The following is a 13298-nucleotide window of genomic DNA, read 5'->3' as shown; positions in this document are numbered from 1 at the left end:
TTATGTGGTGGTGAGGATCGAACCCAGTGCCTCACTCATGCTAGGCGAGCGCTCTACCACTGAGCCCCAGCCCCAGCCCCAGCCCTCATTTATTCTTAAAATAATTCTCCAATGGGTTTCCTTAGAATAGGGCTAAGTAACTTGTCCAAAGCCAATAGCAGCTAATTAGTAGAATTAGATTAAAAATTTTTGTTAGTATCCACAAATAAAACTTCTCTAAAAATATGTACTATCTCAGAAAATAAAATACACCTAGGCTTTTGAGCAGTGAAATTTTGGATTTTTTAAAATGATTTCCTAATTTAATTTTGTATGATCTAAGCTAAAAATTTCTGCAACATCTGAGTATATAACCCAGGGAATAGAAGGCAATACACAAATTATGCTGGAGTTGGTTTGTGTAGGATTAGAGGTTTGAGATTATTTGCAAAAATTCCCAAGAAAGTCCAGAGCTCTAACTATTGCCATCTGCTGATTGGATAGAAAAACTGTTCAGACATTAATAATCTTGCTGCTTTTTTTTGTAAAATGTGCTAGAGATTAACCCAGGGCCTAGAGTGGGGCAAGCCTGAATTCTACCATAGAGTTATATAGTCCCAGTCCAATCTCACTACTTTTGTTGGGAAGTGGTGTTTCTTAGGTAGGCTTTTTCTTTTTTGCAGTATTGGGGATTGAACCCAGGAGTGCTCATACAAATGAGCACCAACCCCTTTTATCTATTTATTTATTTTGAGAATAGGCTATCACTAAATTGCTGAGCCTGGCCTTGAGTTTTCAATCCTGCATCTGCTTCCTGAGTAGCTAGGATTACAGGTGTGTGCAACTGCACCCAGCAGTTTCTTTGATTTTAATCAGAATAATCTAGATCCTCATATTTGCATTCGGAGCCAAATCTCCATGGATTTTCATGAAGCCAGCCCATAACTAGAAACTGTTACAAGCCTGTGGTAGATGAGGCATTTTTATATATCATTAAAAACAAGGCAATATAATCTTGCAAATGTGGCAAATAAGTAATTGCAATCCCAAACTACTATTCGTAGTTGAAGTTACTTAAAAAACAAAAACCCAATATACCAGGAGGTGAAACAATTTTATTTCACAGTTGTATTTAAAACCCCAAAGACACTATTTTCTTTATATAAAAACACTGGTATACCTATACTTTCTAGAAAATGATTATATAGACCCTCTCAAAGAAAAATGTACCCCATTATATGGTTCGGGGAAGTTATTTGGAAAAAACACATTTGGACTGATTCCTAAAATCAGTATTTGGACTTATACCATTCCACCATTGCGTCTTTTGGTTCAAAGTATAGATTACTGTTATCAGTATGTGTTTCTGCATTCTCAAATATTCAATAATACACATATAGTGAAGTTTATCACTTAATGTTCCATTGGTTCATCAGCCTTTTCTGCAGGTTCATCAGCAGGTTGTGCAGGCTTAATAGGGAAGAAAGAGAAGATGAAAAATGAACATTTGATCAATATGTACTCCTAATTACAAATGTTACATTATAAAAACTTAATGAAAAAACGGTTAAGGATATTTTGAATACTAAATTTCTAAGAGCTTTTAAAGAATATATTAGATTTCAGTTCTGAATGCCTAAAAATCATTGAACAATTCCACTATTTTATCATACTGTCTTGCTCAAGAGTTAAAAGCCTTTCATATATTATTACTATTAAGCTTAAGATACAATCAGCCCTTTTTTGAGATCCTTTTCCCCTAAACTAACAAAACAAAAATAAAACCAACCAGCTGCATGGCACTCCACTACATTCTTCTTAATTTATGGCAACTTACATAATGCAATTCTTGCTCCCCCAAATTTCCCAACAGTTCTTTTCAAGTTTGAAGAAATTTATGTACCAGACACTATATCTTCAGGTACACAGTTATTAAATAAGCATCTATTAATGCAAATGTGTATTCTAAACATCCCACAACAAGATCCATATTAAAGTTTTTTCCCCCTACAAACACTTCTTGATGTGTTTGTCACTTATTTATTTATTTATTTATATTTATATTTAATTTTTTGCAGTACTGGGGATGGAATCCAGAGGCACAATACTACTGAGCTACATCCCAGGAGCTTTTTTTTTTTTTTGTTTAAGAGACAAAAGTTGCCTAGGCTAGCCTCAAACTTGCAATCCTCTTGCCTCAGCCTCCCAAGTCACTGGGATCACGGGTGTGTGCCACTGCATTTGGTTTTTGTCACTATTTATGAAAAGTCAAACTAGTGTTCAAAGCTGGTCTCCAATGAACACTTCTCCTAGTATCTACTCCCAATGAATCCAGGCTGGCCCCATGACTTGCTTTAAACAACAGAATCTGCATAAATGATGCCATGCTAGTCCTGGGTCTCAGCATTAAGAATGATGGCAGTTTGCATTTTTTTGACCTTTAGCAAGCTCTGGGTTGCCACCCTGCTAGAAAGGTCCTGCTCAAGGAGAGGCCTTGAGACTACAGGGATAGAAGCAGTCATTCTGGCAGAGGACCCAGCATTCTAGTTCCTCTTAACACACCTAGAAAGTGACTAAAGAAGGCAAAAGTAAGGTTATCTTGGATGTTTGGGCTCCACCCCAACATTGACTGTAGCACATATGAGATTCCAAGAGACACAAGCAAAAGAACCATCAATGATGAGGCCCAGTCAACCACAGAATTGTGAGAAGTAATGTTTGCTGTTTTAAATTTATAAGTTTAGTGGTAACTTATTACATAACAATAGATAACTAAATCTTTTCTCTTTTTGTGTTTACAGAGAGTTCTGCCCCCTGAATATTTTATTTTACTTTCCTTAGTTCTTAATTTTTCTGTTGCTATATGAATTGGGAGCCTATCTCTATAATTAAAGAGAAAAACAATGGATTTACACAGTTGATAAGAACAGCAGTTTATGACAAAATCAAAGCCTCTTTTGTTACAACTAATTAGATACCTGTGCCTTCCTCTGAGGTCGTTCTTCAAGACCTTCCAGGAATGGAGATACATCATCGTCATCATAGATTGTAAACTCCAAGTCTTTACCAACAATTCCAATGGAAACATTCTAAGGGCGGACGGGGTGAGAACAAAAAAATAAGTAAATAGAGTACATTTAGGCCAGAAAAATGCTTATCATAAAATGTTAGGTGAAAAAAAATCAGAATAAAAATATAGTACTTGAATTTAAGACTTTAAAAACTACTTATATGTAGGGTGAAGAAAACTAGTAGGCACTTGCTAGATTTAATATTCACTGTTATTTGATTAATCTTAAAGGTCTATCATCTGGAAACACTTGATTTAAAAAGATTATGCAGGCAATAAAGTTTCCACATAGATATTAAATGATAATTATACAATGATAATTATTTATATTTTTGAGATGGGGTTTTGCTGAATTGCCTAGGCTGGCCTGAAATGCACAATTCTCCTGCCTAAGCCTCCAAGTAGCTGGGATTACAGGCGTGTGCCAGCGTGCCCAGATGATCACCCTACTTTAAGTTATATCTACCACACTATCTTCCTGCACCCAGTTAGACATTCTTTCTCTTTTTAAACATTTTTTTTAACCTACAGCATTTATTATCTTTTAATATCCTGTATGATTTGTGTATGTATATATGATTTATCTCCTCACTAGAATGTTCAATAAAGGTCCAGCTATTTGTTGTCTTTACTATATTTAAAATGCTTAGAAGGTATCTGCATATGGTAAGTGCACAAATTTGTTAACTACATGAATAATACAAAGATATAACTATTTACTAAATAAAGGGCAGTCTACATTGGACTTCCTGATTTTATTGCTTTATATCAAAAAGAAATATTAAAAAATAGCATTTCAAAATCTGATCACTTTCTGAACAGCTTAAAGGGAAAGTGTGAACCAAGGCAACCGTCTCCTAAATTAAATAAGTATACACACTTTAATTACCTATTTATACCATATTAAACTGTAATATTATTATCTACAATTGGAAAACATAATATTTACCTTTGTAGTTAGGTCCTGCTCTGCAGGAAGTGTCTCTCTTAAGGCACGAAGACCATGTTTAACCAGTTCATTTAAGTTGCCTGTATGTAATAAATTAATAGTTATTTCTTCGTTTCATTACCATACTAGGCTTCTTTTATCAAGCTTACAGTCTGAAATCATGGTGTTAGTTATGCAATATTGTTATTACAACAATAATAGCCAAGTGTCTAATGCTCGTCATATAATCTATGAATAGCAATACTATTGCTATTATTTTATTTAATGAGATGACCTGTTATTTTGATAAGCTAAATCAAAATTATGATTTGAAAAATGTCATTCACAATTTTGTAGAGTGTATTCTGTGGAATGCTAGATGCTACATTTGCTCTATATAAAAGTAGTCTTCAACTCATTTTATGTGGCCAGTATTACTCTGATAACAAAACCACAAAACAATATTTCTTATGAATACAGGTACAAAAATTAACAAAATAATTCCAATGGAATCCAGCAACATTGAAAAGATTGTGGCAGAGGACCCAGCATTCTAGCTCCTCTTAACACACCTAGAAAGTGACTAAAGAAGACAAAAGGTTATCTTGGATGTTTGGGCTCCACCTCAACATTTGTCATGACAAAAAAGGATTTTTCCCCCTCAGGAATGCAAAGTTGGTTTAACATTTGAAAAGTCAATTAATTTAACACTACACCAAAGACTGAAGAGAAAAAAGCAGCACGATCATCTCAACAGATACATGAAAAGCATATGATAAAACCCCAAATGCTTGCACAATAATAATAATTGAAGGGAATATTTACAAAAACTTATAGCTAATATATTGAGTATATTTTAAAAGAACTTTTCCCTTGACAGATGTGGTGGCGCACTCCTATAATCCCAGCAGCTGAGGCAGGAGGATTGTAAGTTCAAAGCCAGACTCAGCAATTTAGTGAGACCCACATCAATTTAGCAGGACCTTGTCTCAAAATAAAAAAGAAAAGGACTGGGGATGTGGCTTAGTGGATAAGCACCCCTGGGTTCAATCCCCAGAACCAAAAATAAATAAATAAATCTTTCCCCTTAAAATCAGGAACAAATCAAAGATGTCTGCTCTTACCATGTCTATTCATCATTGTCCTGGAGGGTCTAGCAAGAACATCAGGTAAGAAAAAGAAATAAAAAGCATCCATATTGGCTGTGGCTGTGGCTCAGTGGTGGAGGGCTTACCTAGCATGTGTGAGGCACTGGGTTTGATTCTCAGCACCATATAAAAATAAATAAAGGTCCACCAACAATCCATATTGGAAAGGAAAAAGTAAAACTCTCCAATCCCAGGTGACATGACATGGATCTCAAGAATCTAAAAATTCTGTTCATAATAACACCAAAAAGAATAAAATACTTATGAATAAATGTAAAAGAATATAAGACTTGAATACTTAAAACTATAAAACATCATAGAAATTAAAGAAGACCTAAGTAAATGGAAAGACACCCATGCTCAGATCTCAGCAGATTTGCATAGATGCTACTTATGATCAAAGTACAACCTGATAAACACATTGTAAATTGAAATGTAAGAAAAAATCCATTTAATACACCTAACCTACCAAATTTCATAGCTTAGCAACATAGTACTCTATAGATATCAGTTGTTTGTTTACCCTTGGAATTGTGTGGCTGACTGAGTCCTATGGCTCACTGATGTTTTATCATGAGTATCTTACTGCACATTGCTAGCCCAGAAAAAGATGAAAATTCAAAATCTAAAGTTCAGTTTGTACTGAACATATTTAAGTGGTGGACCATCTGGATTATAACAATAGCAGTATGTCCCCAAATGATCTATAGATTCAATGCAATCCTTATTAACTTTTTATCCAGATTGGAATGTGTTATGCTGAGCATGTTTATGTGACCAGATCTCAATCAAACTTTGGACACCCAAGTTTCTAATGAGCTTCTCTGGTCAATAATATCACACACATGCTCTTTAAGTATGGTCTGTAACTCTTCTGAGAAGGGAGAGAACATAAGGAAACTTCCTCACAGATTCCTCTTGACTCTTTCTTTAACGATTCAGCTGTATATCCTTATGATATTGCTGTAAGCCTTAGCTGTGAGTACAACTACACACTAAGTCCTTTGAGCCCTAGAAAATCTCCAAATGTTAAGGGCTATCTTAGGAACTCACAACTCAATTATCATAATTTGAAATGTTAAACTTTAATCAGTGCTTCTCAAGCTTATATGGCCCTAGAACTCCTTTATCCTAAAGTTAAAGCTATTATCATCTCACAATAGCTTGCTTTCAGAGTGTTAATTATTTTCCTCTATATTTCGCTGAGCCCCAAATATTTCCTTCATAGACTACTGCCACAAGAAAACTTATAAGACAACCAAGAGAAATGTTAAAAACCCTGACAAACACTCCTTCCAATATTAATAAAAGCACTTGAAAATCTTCTCTATCATCTTACATCTTTTACCTTCCTTTGCCATTGCTACACTGTCTTTTATTTCTTGTTTATGAACTACTTAATGCAGAAATGTCTACATGGCTTAAAACAGGAACAGAATCACAGAAAACTGAAAGTTGTAAACAGAGAACTTACAAATAGCAACTTGTACAGGGTTTCCCAACTTTGGCTGGGACATATTTCAGATCCAGTGAATCAAGAATTTTTAAGGGTAGGGACACATTTATATCCTGAAAGAGTTTTCTAGTGATTGAAATGACTGTGGTAAACAGGAGTAAAATGTAGATGTATATAGAAATAATAAATACTTCGTAGGCTTAATTTAAAAAAAAAACAAAACTCTTTCTATAAGACTGATAGTTTTCCTTATTTAGGATACTACTTTTGTTCACTATACAAAGACTGGAGGAGGCAAACCCAAACCAAACTAAAGAAAGCTGTCACTTACACTCCATAAACTCAGACATATGTCTCTCTAAGTAAGTACGAGCTGATTGAGAACGGGCTCCAATGGACATAGCTCTGCAGTCAAAATAATTAGCAGATGGACAGGTCTGGAAAATGTGAGGGCCCATATCCTACAATACAAAAACAAAACCCATAATTATTGACTTTGGTTAAGCTAAAAATTACAAAAGTTTCTAGTTTTAAAAAATCATTTAAAAAAACAATACCCTATCAACTTACATCATATCCAGCAATAAGCAACCCAACACCGTAGGGTCTCCGGCCATACCGCTGTGTTGGTATCTGGGTCTCTTAAACTAGTTAAAGAGCTTATTCTACCAAGGAATAAAGTATTATCTTTATTTTTGGTACCAGGGATTGAACCCAGGGGCATTTAACCACTGAGCCACATCCCCAGTCCCTTTTAATATATTAGAGGGCCTCACCAAGTTGCTGAGGCTGGCTTTGAACTTGCAATTCTCCTGTCTCAGCCTCTTGAGCTGCTAGGATTATAGGGATGCATCACTGCACCTGGCTTAAAGTACTATCTTTATTTTCAAACAAAATATTATTAACAAAGACCTCTAACTTCTTCCTTAATCACTGCATAATCTGTAGGAAGAACATAAAACAGAACAGTACTACTTTGACTCAATATTACCTGTTTGACTTTCCATCAAACCCAAGAATACATACTAGCAAAATAATCTCTTTCCATATAGAATTTCATTTGTTTTGGATATAAGGGGTGCAGGACTTGTGGGGATATCTAGAATTAATAAGAAACTTTAAATTTCTCAAAAATGATGCTGGGATAGTTTTCATAAAGCTGGGTTTATGTATGTCTTGAAAATATAAATTGCTTATAATGGCTAATGAAAGAGCAACCCAATACCTTAAAAGTTTTATAGTCATATTCCGAATACCATAGGGATTAAGTACCCAAGCCCTTTAAAGTTCACATTTATAAATGTTAACATAAAAAGGATACTGCTTCCAATTAGAGATACAAGCCGAGACACAGGAAGTGGTCTGTCAAATACAAATCTAGAATCCAGACACTCCTGGCGCATAAAATTACTAAAAAAGAAACAAGAAAAGTTAGTAATTTCAAATTATAGAGAGCTAATCCAAATAAAGCAGTTTCATTTCACTTCCAAACATTTTCATGGATCATATTCATATAAGGAAACCAGTAAGGTAAGAAGACACATTTTGGTGCTAAACTGTAAGGCCATATGAGGTCTTAAAACTGACTAACTACCCATTCCTCTGAACTGAGCTCCATTGCCATGGATGAGATTGAAAGCCTTTGAAATATGCTGGAAAGCAGCAGATGCAGGAGCTGGAAGCACACTTCCTGAAGGACCCCTTTCTATCCCACGGTATTCTGGTGGCTCTGGCCTCTAGCCTCAGCCTAGAGGAGCAAATGGTGCAGAATTGGTTTACTGTGCAACAGAAGGCATACCCGAACTCTGAACGAGGCTATCACCCATTTGCATGACGCCTTGGCCAGCCCTCGTGCTCATCCTGGGCACACTCAACTTGGGCGGGCCCATCCTGGTCTAGCTTCTGTTGTACATGCCCATCCTGCAAAGATGTCCACTACCCCAGCCCAAGAAGACCCAGAAGCTCCTCTATTCAGGCCTTGACTTGTGGGAACCTCCGGGGCGGTGCCCAGGAGAGTGCCTGGCCCCTCAGGGGAGAGAATGAGGAACTAGAAGCCTCCTTGAAGAGACTCTCCACTGCAGAGCCTGAAGGAGGTGATCTTGAAGACGCAGACAAATCAGGTCCAGGAGATTTCTAAGTGGATGGGGGTTCAGTTCGGCACCTGCCCCATTCCAAAAGTCCCATAGGTCCTCACTCTGGCTACTATTCCATCTAATTGTTGTCCTCACCTGTCATTTGAGTCAGCTGGGAGTGTCCGGGTCTCTAGTCTAGGAGTGGAATGGGTGTTCCTGGGAGCACTTTCTTCCCTTGATGCTGTCCCCACCCCTTGACAATTTTATCACTATCTTTTCTAATTTATGGGGATCTTCATCTGTAGACCAGTGCAGCGGCTGCCTGTATCTCCAGGAATAAAGGACCTCTGCTTTCCCACAAGGATTTTCCTATAGTCCTCTGCTGACAGCCACACCCACATCAGATCCCCATCCCCCACCTGCATCTTTTAGTTTCCATATCCAATACAATTTCATCATTTTGAAATAGTTTGGAGCTTTGTTGTTAATTTAGGTATTTTTTCCTCTTATTTCCTTTTAGTCTTTGTTACTTGTTTGAGGTTATTTTTCTGTTTGATTTTTCCTCGATTTTCATTAAATTTTCTTCTTTTGCTTCAGTGAAAAAAAAAAGAAAAAACTAACTATTCTTTAGCTCTTGAAAATTTTATGTCTCAGAGCCCTTACAGAATACAGAAGGCTGACTGAAGAGAAAATAGCCATCTCTTCTCTTATCCTTATGAGCAACAGTCTGTCCTTATTTTGAGACAGGGTCTTTTGATGTTGCCCAGGATAGTCTTGAACTCACAATCCTCCTGCCTCAGCCTCCAGAATAGTTGGGATTACATGCATGTAACATTGTATCCAGCCAGCAACAGTTTGTCTTTAATTCTAAGTCTTGAACCAGAAAAAAAAGTACCTACTCTTTTTTGTTTTTTCCTTGAAAACAGATAAAAATCTCCCTAATAGAGCAATGGCAAGAAATAGAATCCAGGGGATGTTTTCACATGTTCTGCAAATGTTACTTCTCATCATAAACTGCATTAGATATTAGACACTAGGCTGCTGAGTCTCAACTTGTGAAGATTTGAGCAACGTTAACATTGGGGAAAAAGGAACTCATGCCTATTAGAGAATTAAATAGAAAGAAATAGACATGCTCATTCTTTCCACGTTGCTTAGTCCAGTATGTGTTTGTCACATCTGATGTTCAAATTTATTTATTTATTGCAGTGCTAAAGCTCAAACCCAGGGCCTTGTGCATGTTAGAGCAAGTACACTACCACTGATCTACTTAATTAGTCCCTGATAATCAAACGTATATTAGAGGAACCAAGCCATTTGTTTAGTACTTTTTAAAAGTAAATTTCTCAAGGTGTCTAAAACCATACTCTCCAATATGGCAGGCACTAATGATACGTGGTATTAAGCCACTTTATTGAGATGTATATACATATAGCTTTATTGAGATGTACATATACAATGCACATCAAACGATGTGCAATATCTCATTAATAAAGTTTTTATATTAAATGTATGTTGGCACAGCAATATTTTAGATATTAATGGGTTAAATGTTTGACAACATTGCACATTCTACATTTTTAGGAGCAAACAGAAACCCGTATTACTGTCAGTATACTGTTAACATAGCAAGGGACTGGCTGGATAACTCAAAACTCTTAAACAAAAGGCATTACCATTTATCTTTACTATTTATATTCTTTCTTCACTAATAAAACCATAAATTTAAAAGTTAAGCTTTGGGGGCTGGGGCTCTGGTTCAGTGGTAGAGCACTTGCCTAGCATGCGTGAGAAGGCACTGGTAAAGGTACTGTATCCACCTACAGCTTATATATAAATAAGTAAAAGTTTAGCTTTGGCTAACTACATCCTACCCTCAACATATAAACACTCACATGCTTTCTAAAAGGCACTGTTTTAAGTGCCTACTTCAAAACACCCTTGGAGGAAAAAAATACTGAAAAATCTGAGTGTTAAGTAATTAGCCCAATCTCAGAAATTAAGTAATTAAATAAGAATTGTTATCTGTCTGATCTCAAAGCCCCACTTCTTCATTTACTCATTGCTTCTCACCCACAATCTCTATCTCCTCCCATTACTCACAGAAATTTACCTGTTACTCTCTACTTCCTTCCAAGATTAGCTAAATTTAAAGTTCTTTGAAGACATGATCCATGTCTGAATCACCTTTCTATACCCTATACTATCCACTACTGAGCTTTGGAAAAAAAAAAAAAAATCTAATAAATACTGAAGTATTAAAGAAAGTAAGGGTGGTTCACCTCTTTCTAAAAATTAGATAAAAATGTCAAGATCTTCTTAGACATACATGGCTTCAAACAATACATTATGTTAACAAGTATCACATTATTCAGCGGCTTCTCAAGTGTTAGTATATCTTACCTGAATTTTTCTGGAAAAGTAATAAATTATGGATCAAGAGATACTTTTGTTTTTCATGATTCTACTTACCATAACAGTCTAGCATCAGCAGTAAGCCCAGCAATTGAGATACCAATATGGTTGTCAACATGAAGAATTTTTTTCTGATGAGCTGCAAGCTCTGACTGTGCCCTCTAAATAGAGACATTATAAGATGTAAAAATAAGTTTACAACTTTACTATTTATACAGTGAAATTTACATTTGGTAGTTCTGTTTTCTAAATGAGGAAGATACATGTCTGGCTTTACTTACCTTCAGTGCAACCAACACTGCATGGGTTTTTGATTTCAGACCAACTGTGGCTGAACCCTGTTTAACAGCTTCCATTGCATACTCAATTTGATGAATCCTCCCCTAAAGGGAAAAAAAAAAAAAAAACATATCATGGAGTCACCTCAGAAGATCCTTTACAAATTGAAAATCAAGAGTTCTCAAACCTCAAGCAAGTATAGTTACATTTCAAATGATTAAAAAAAAAATTTTTTTTTTTTGTAGTTGTAGATGGATAGCATGCCTTTATTTATTTTTATGTGGTGGTAGATTGAACCCAGTTCCTCACACATGCTAGGCAAGTGCTCTGCCACTGAACTACAGCCCTAGCTCCTCCAATGATGTTCTGAAAACTAGGAAAGTTATTTTAATTATAAATTCAAGTTCCAGGAATGTCCAAAATGATATTCCATTTTTTCAGTCTACAATCTTAGTAGTTTCTAAACCTCCTGCAGCCATGAAAAGCCTCTTCATAGAAATGGCATAAAACATGATTTTACCTGAGGACTCCAAACAGTGACATCATTGTCATACTGGTTGCGAAACTGAAAGTAAAAGAAAAAAGACCTATTAGGAACTTTATAAACCCCTACTCTTAATTAAGAGTAAGAAATGTGCTTGCCTGTGTTTCCATTCAGCATTAAAACAATTCTGTTAACACAACATGGCTGGAATTTTGTTATTATACTGTTAAAGCCAATACTACATTCACCCTTAATTGGTGAGGGAGGGAAGAACAGATTAGTTAGACAGGTCCTATCTTCCCAATTTCCTACTCTGCCATTCTCCATAGCATTCCCTCTGGGTGGGTAATTACTAAAGTTCATATGCATCAATTTTTCCTCCTGTCTTTGCTTATGCTGTTATCTTGCATAGGGCACTAATGGTCAAAAAGCATTTCTTTTAAATTAGCTAAAATGTCTATCTCTTGAAGTCTTCCCCATGTTTTCTCCCCAAACTCCCCCAACACGTAGTCCCACAGTTCTTTACACACCTCTTACTATGATTACACACTTATCTGACTTATCTTTGAAATCTCACTATGTACATCTAAATATTCATATTGAATGAACACAAAAATGTTCTCAGGAAGCTAGCGGTGGATACAAATAGCTACAGTGATAGAACCATTACTACCCATAATGACATTATAAAAGCAAGTCTATCAGTACTTGGGAGAATAACTGTGGGGATACTATGGTCGAGTGCAGGAACGACAGATTCAGTAGAAGCTCAGAGACCTGTACTGTAACCCTGATTCCATCACTTCTCTATCAGTCTAGCTTTCCTCATCTGTAACCAGGTGACTGGACCAAGTGATTGAAACGGGCCTTTTCTAATCAAGCTCTAGATGACAGGTAAAGCAAGACACGCCAGGAAAGTGAACGTGGTCCAGAACCACAAATGCTAGAGTCAAGTCCGTGCTGGGAGGCCTCCCAAGTGAAGTCCCTCTCTTCTCCTCCCATACAGAGCACCTGGGGCCACTCACGACCTCTCGGAATCTATTTTACTGAAGGAATTTCAGGCGAACTCGGCTAACTGATGGAGGAAGAAGTGCAAGAGACTCCCTGGAAAGTGAAACAAGCCTCGGCGAAAAGGCCTCACGGACTATCGACCGCCACTCCTTCAGACAGGCCGGAGATGCTGAATCACGGCCGGAGCCCTCCCCGTGGTTAAGGCTCCTATGTCCCGTGGCCTCAGACCGCCCAAGAGCGGCAGATTCCCTTTCCCGAGTCACCGGACCTTTGCCCTAAACCTTCCGAAGTCAGAGATTCAACGCACCATAGTTCCGGCGCGGACCTCGCTCGTGAGCTCCTTCAAAGCTTGCGAATCAAGCAGCGCTGCCGAAATCACCGCTTGGCGATCGACAGAGAAGGCTGCGGCGTTTTGACGGCGGCGGCGCAGGGTAGGGCAGTCTATTCCAGAGATAT

General features: G+C 37.0%; 1 protein-coding gene across 1 annotated transcript; it reads right to left on the bottom strand.

Annotated features, from left to right (window-relative positions):
- Positions 1-1074: 1074 nt before the first annotated feature.
- Positions 1075-13276, bottom strand: Psma1 (proteasome 20S subunit alpha 1). Its single transcript, XM_027942371.2, has 10 exons — positions 13150-13276; positions 11868-11912; positions 11350-11451; positions 11126-11229; positions 7903-7991; positions 7152-7222; positions 6913-7042; positions 3999-4078; positions 2958-3068; positions 1075-1449 (listed from the first exon to the last, which is right to left on the bottom strand). The coding sequence occupies exons 1-10, from the start codon at positions 13150-13152 to the stop codon at positions 1393-1395; spliced, it is 792 nt and encodes a 263-aa protein (XP_027798172.1). The 5' UTR covers positions 13153-13276; the 3' UTR covers positions 1075-1392.
- Between the last annotated feature and the right edge of the window lie 22 nt (positions 13277-13298).

This window comes from Marmota flaviventris, chromosome 9 (assembly GCF_047511675.1).
Source record: "Marmota flaviventris isolate mMarFla1 chromosome 9, mMarFla1.hap1, whole genome shotgun sequence".
Lineage (NCBI taxonomy): Eukaryota > Metazoa > Chordata > Mammalia > Rodentia > Sciuridae > Marmota > Marmota flaviventris.
The sequence above is the reverse complement of the archived record's forward strand: the minus strand, read 5'-3'. Positions and strand labels throughout refer to the sequence as shown.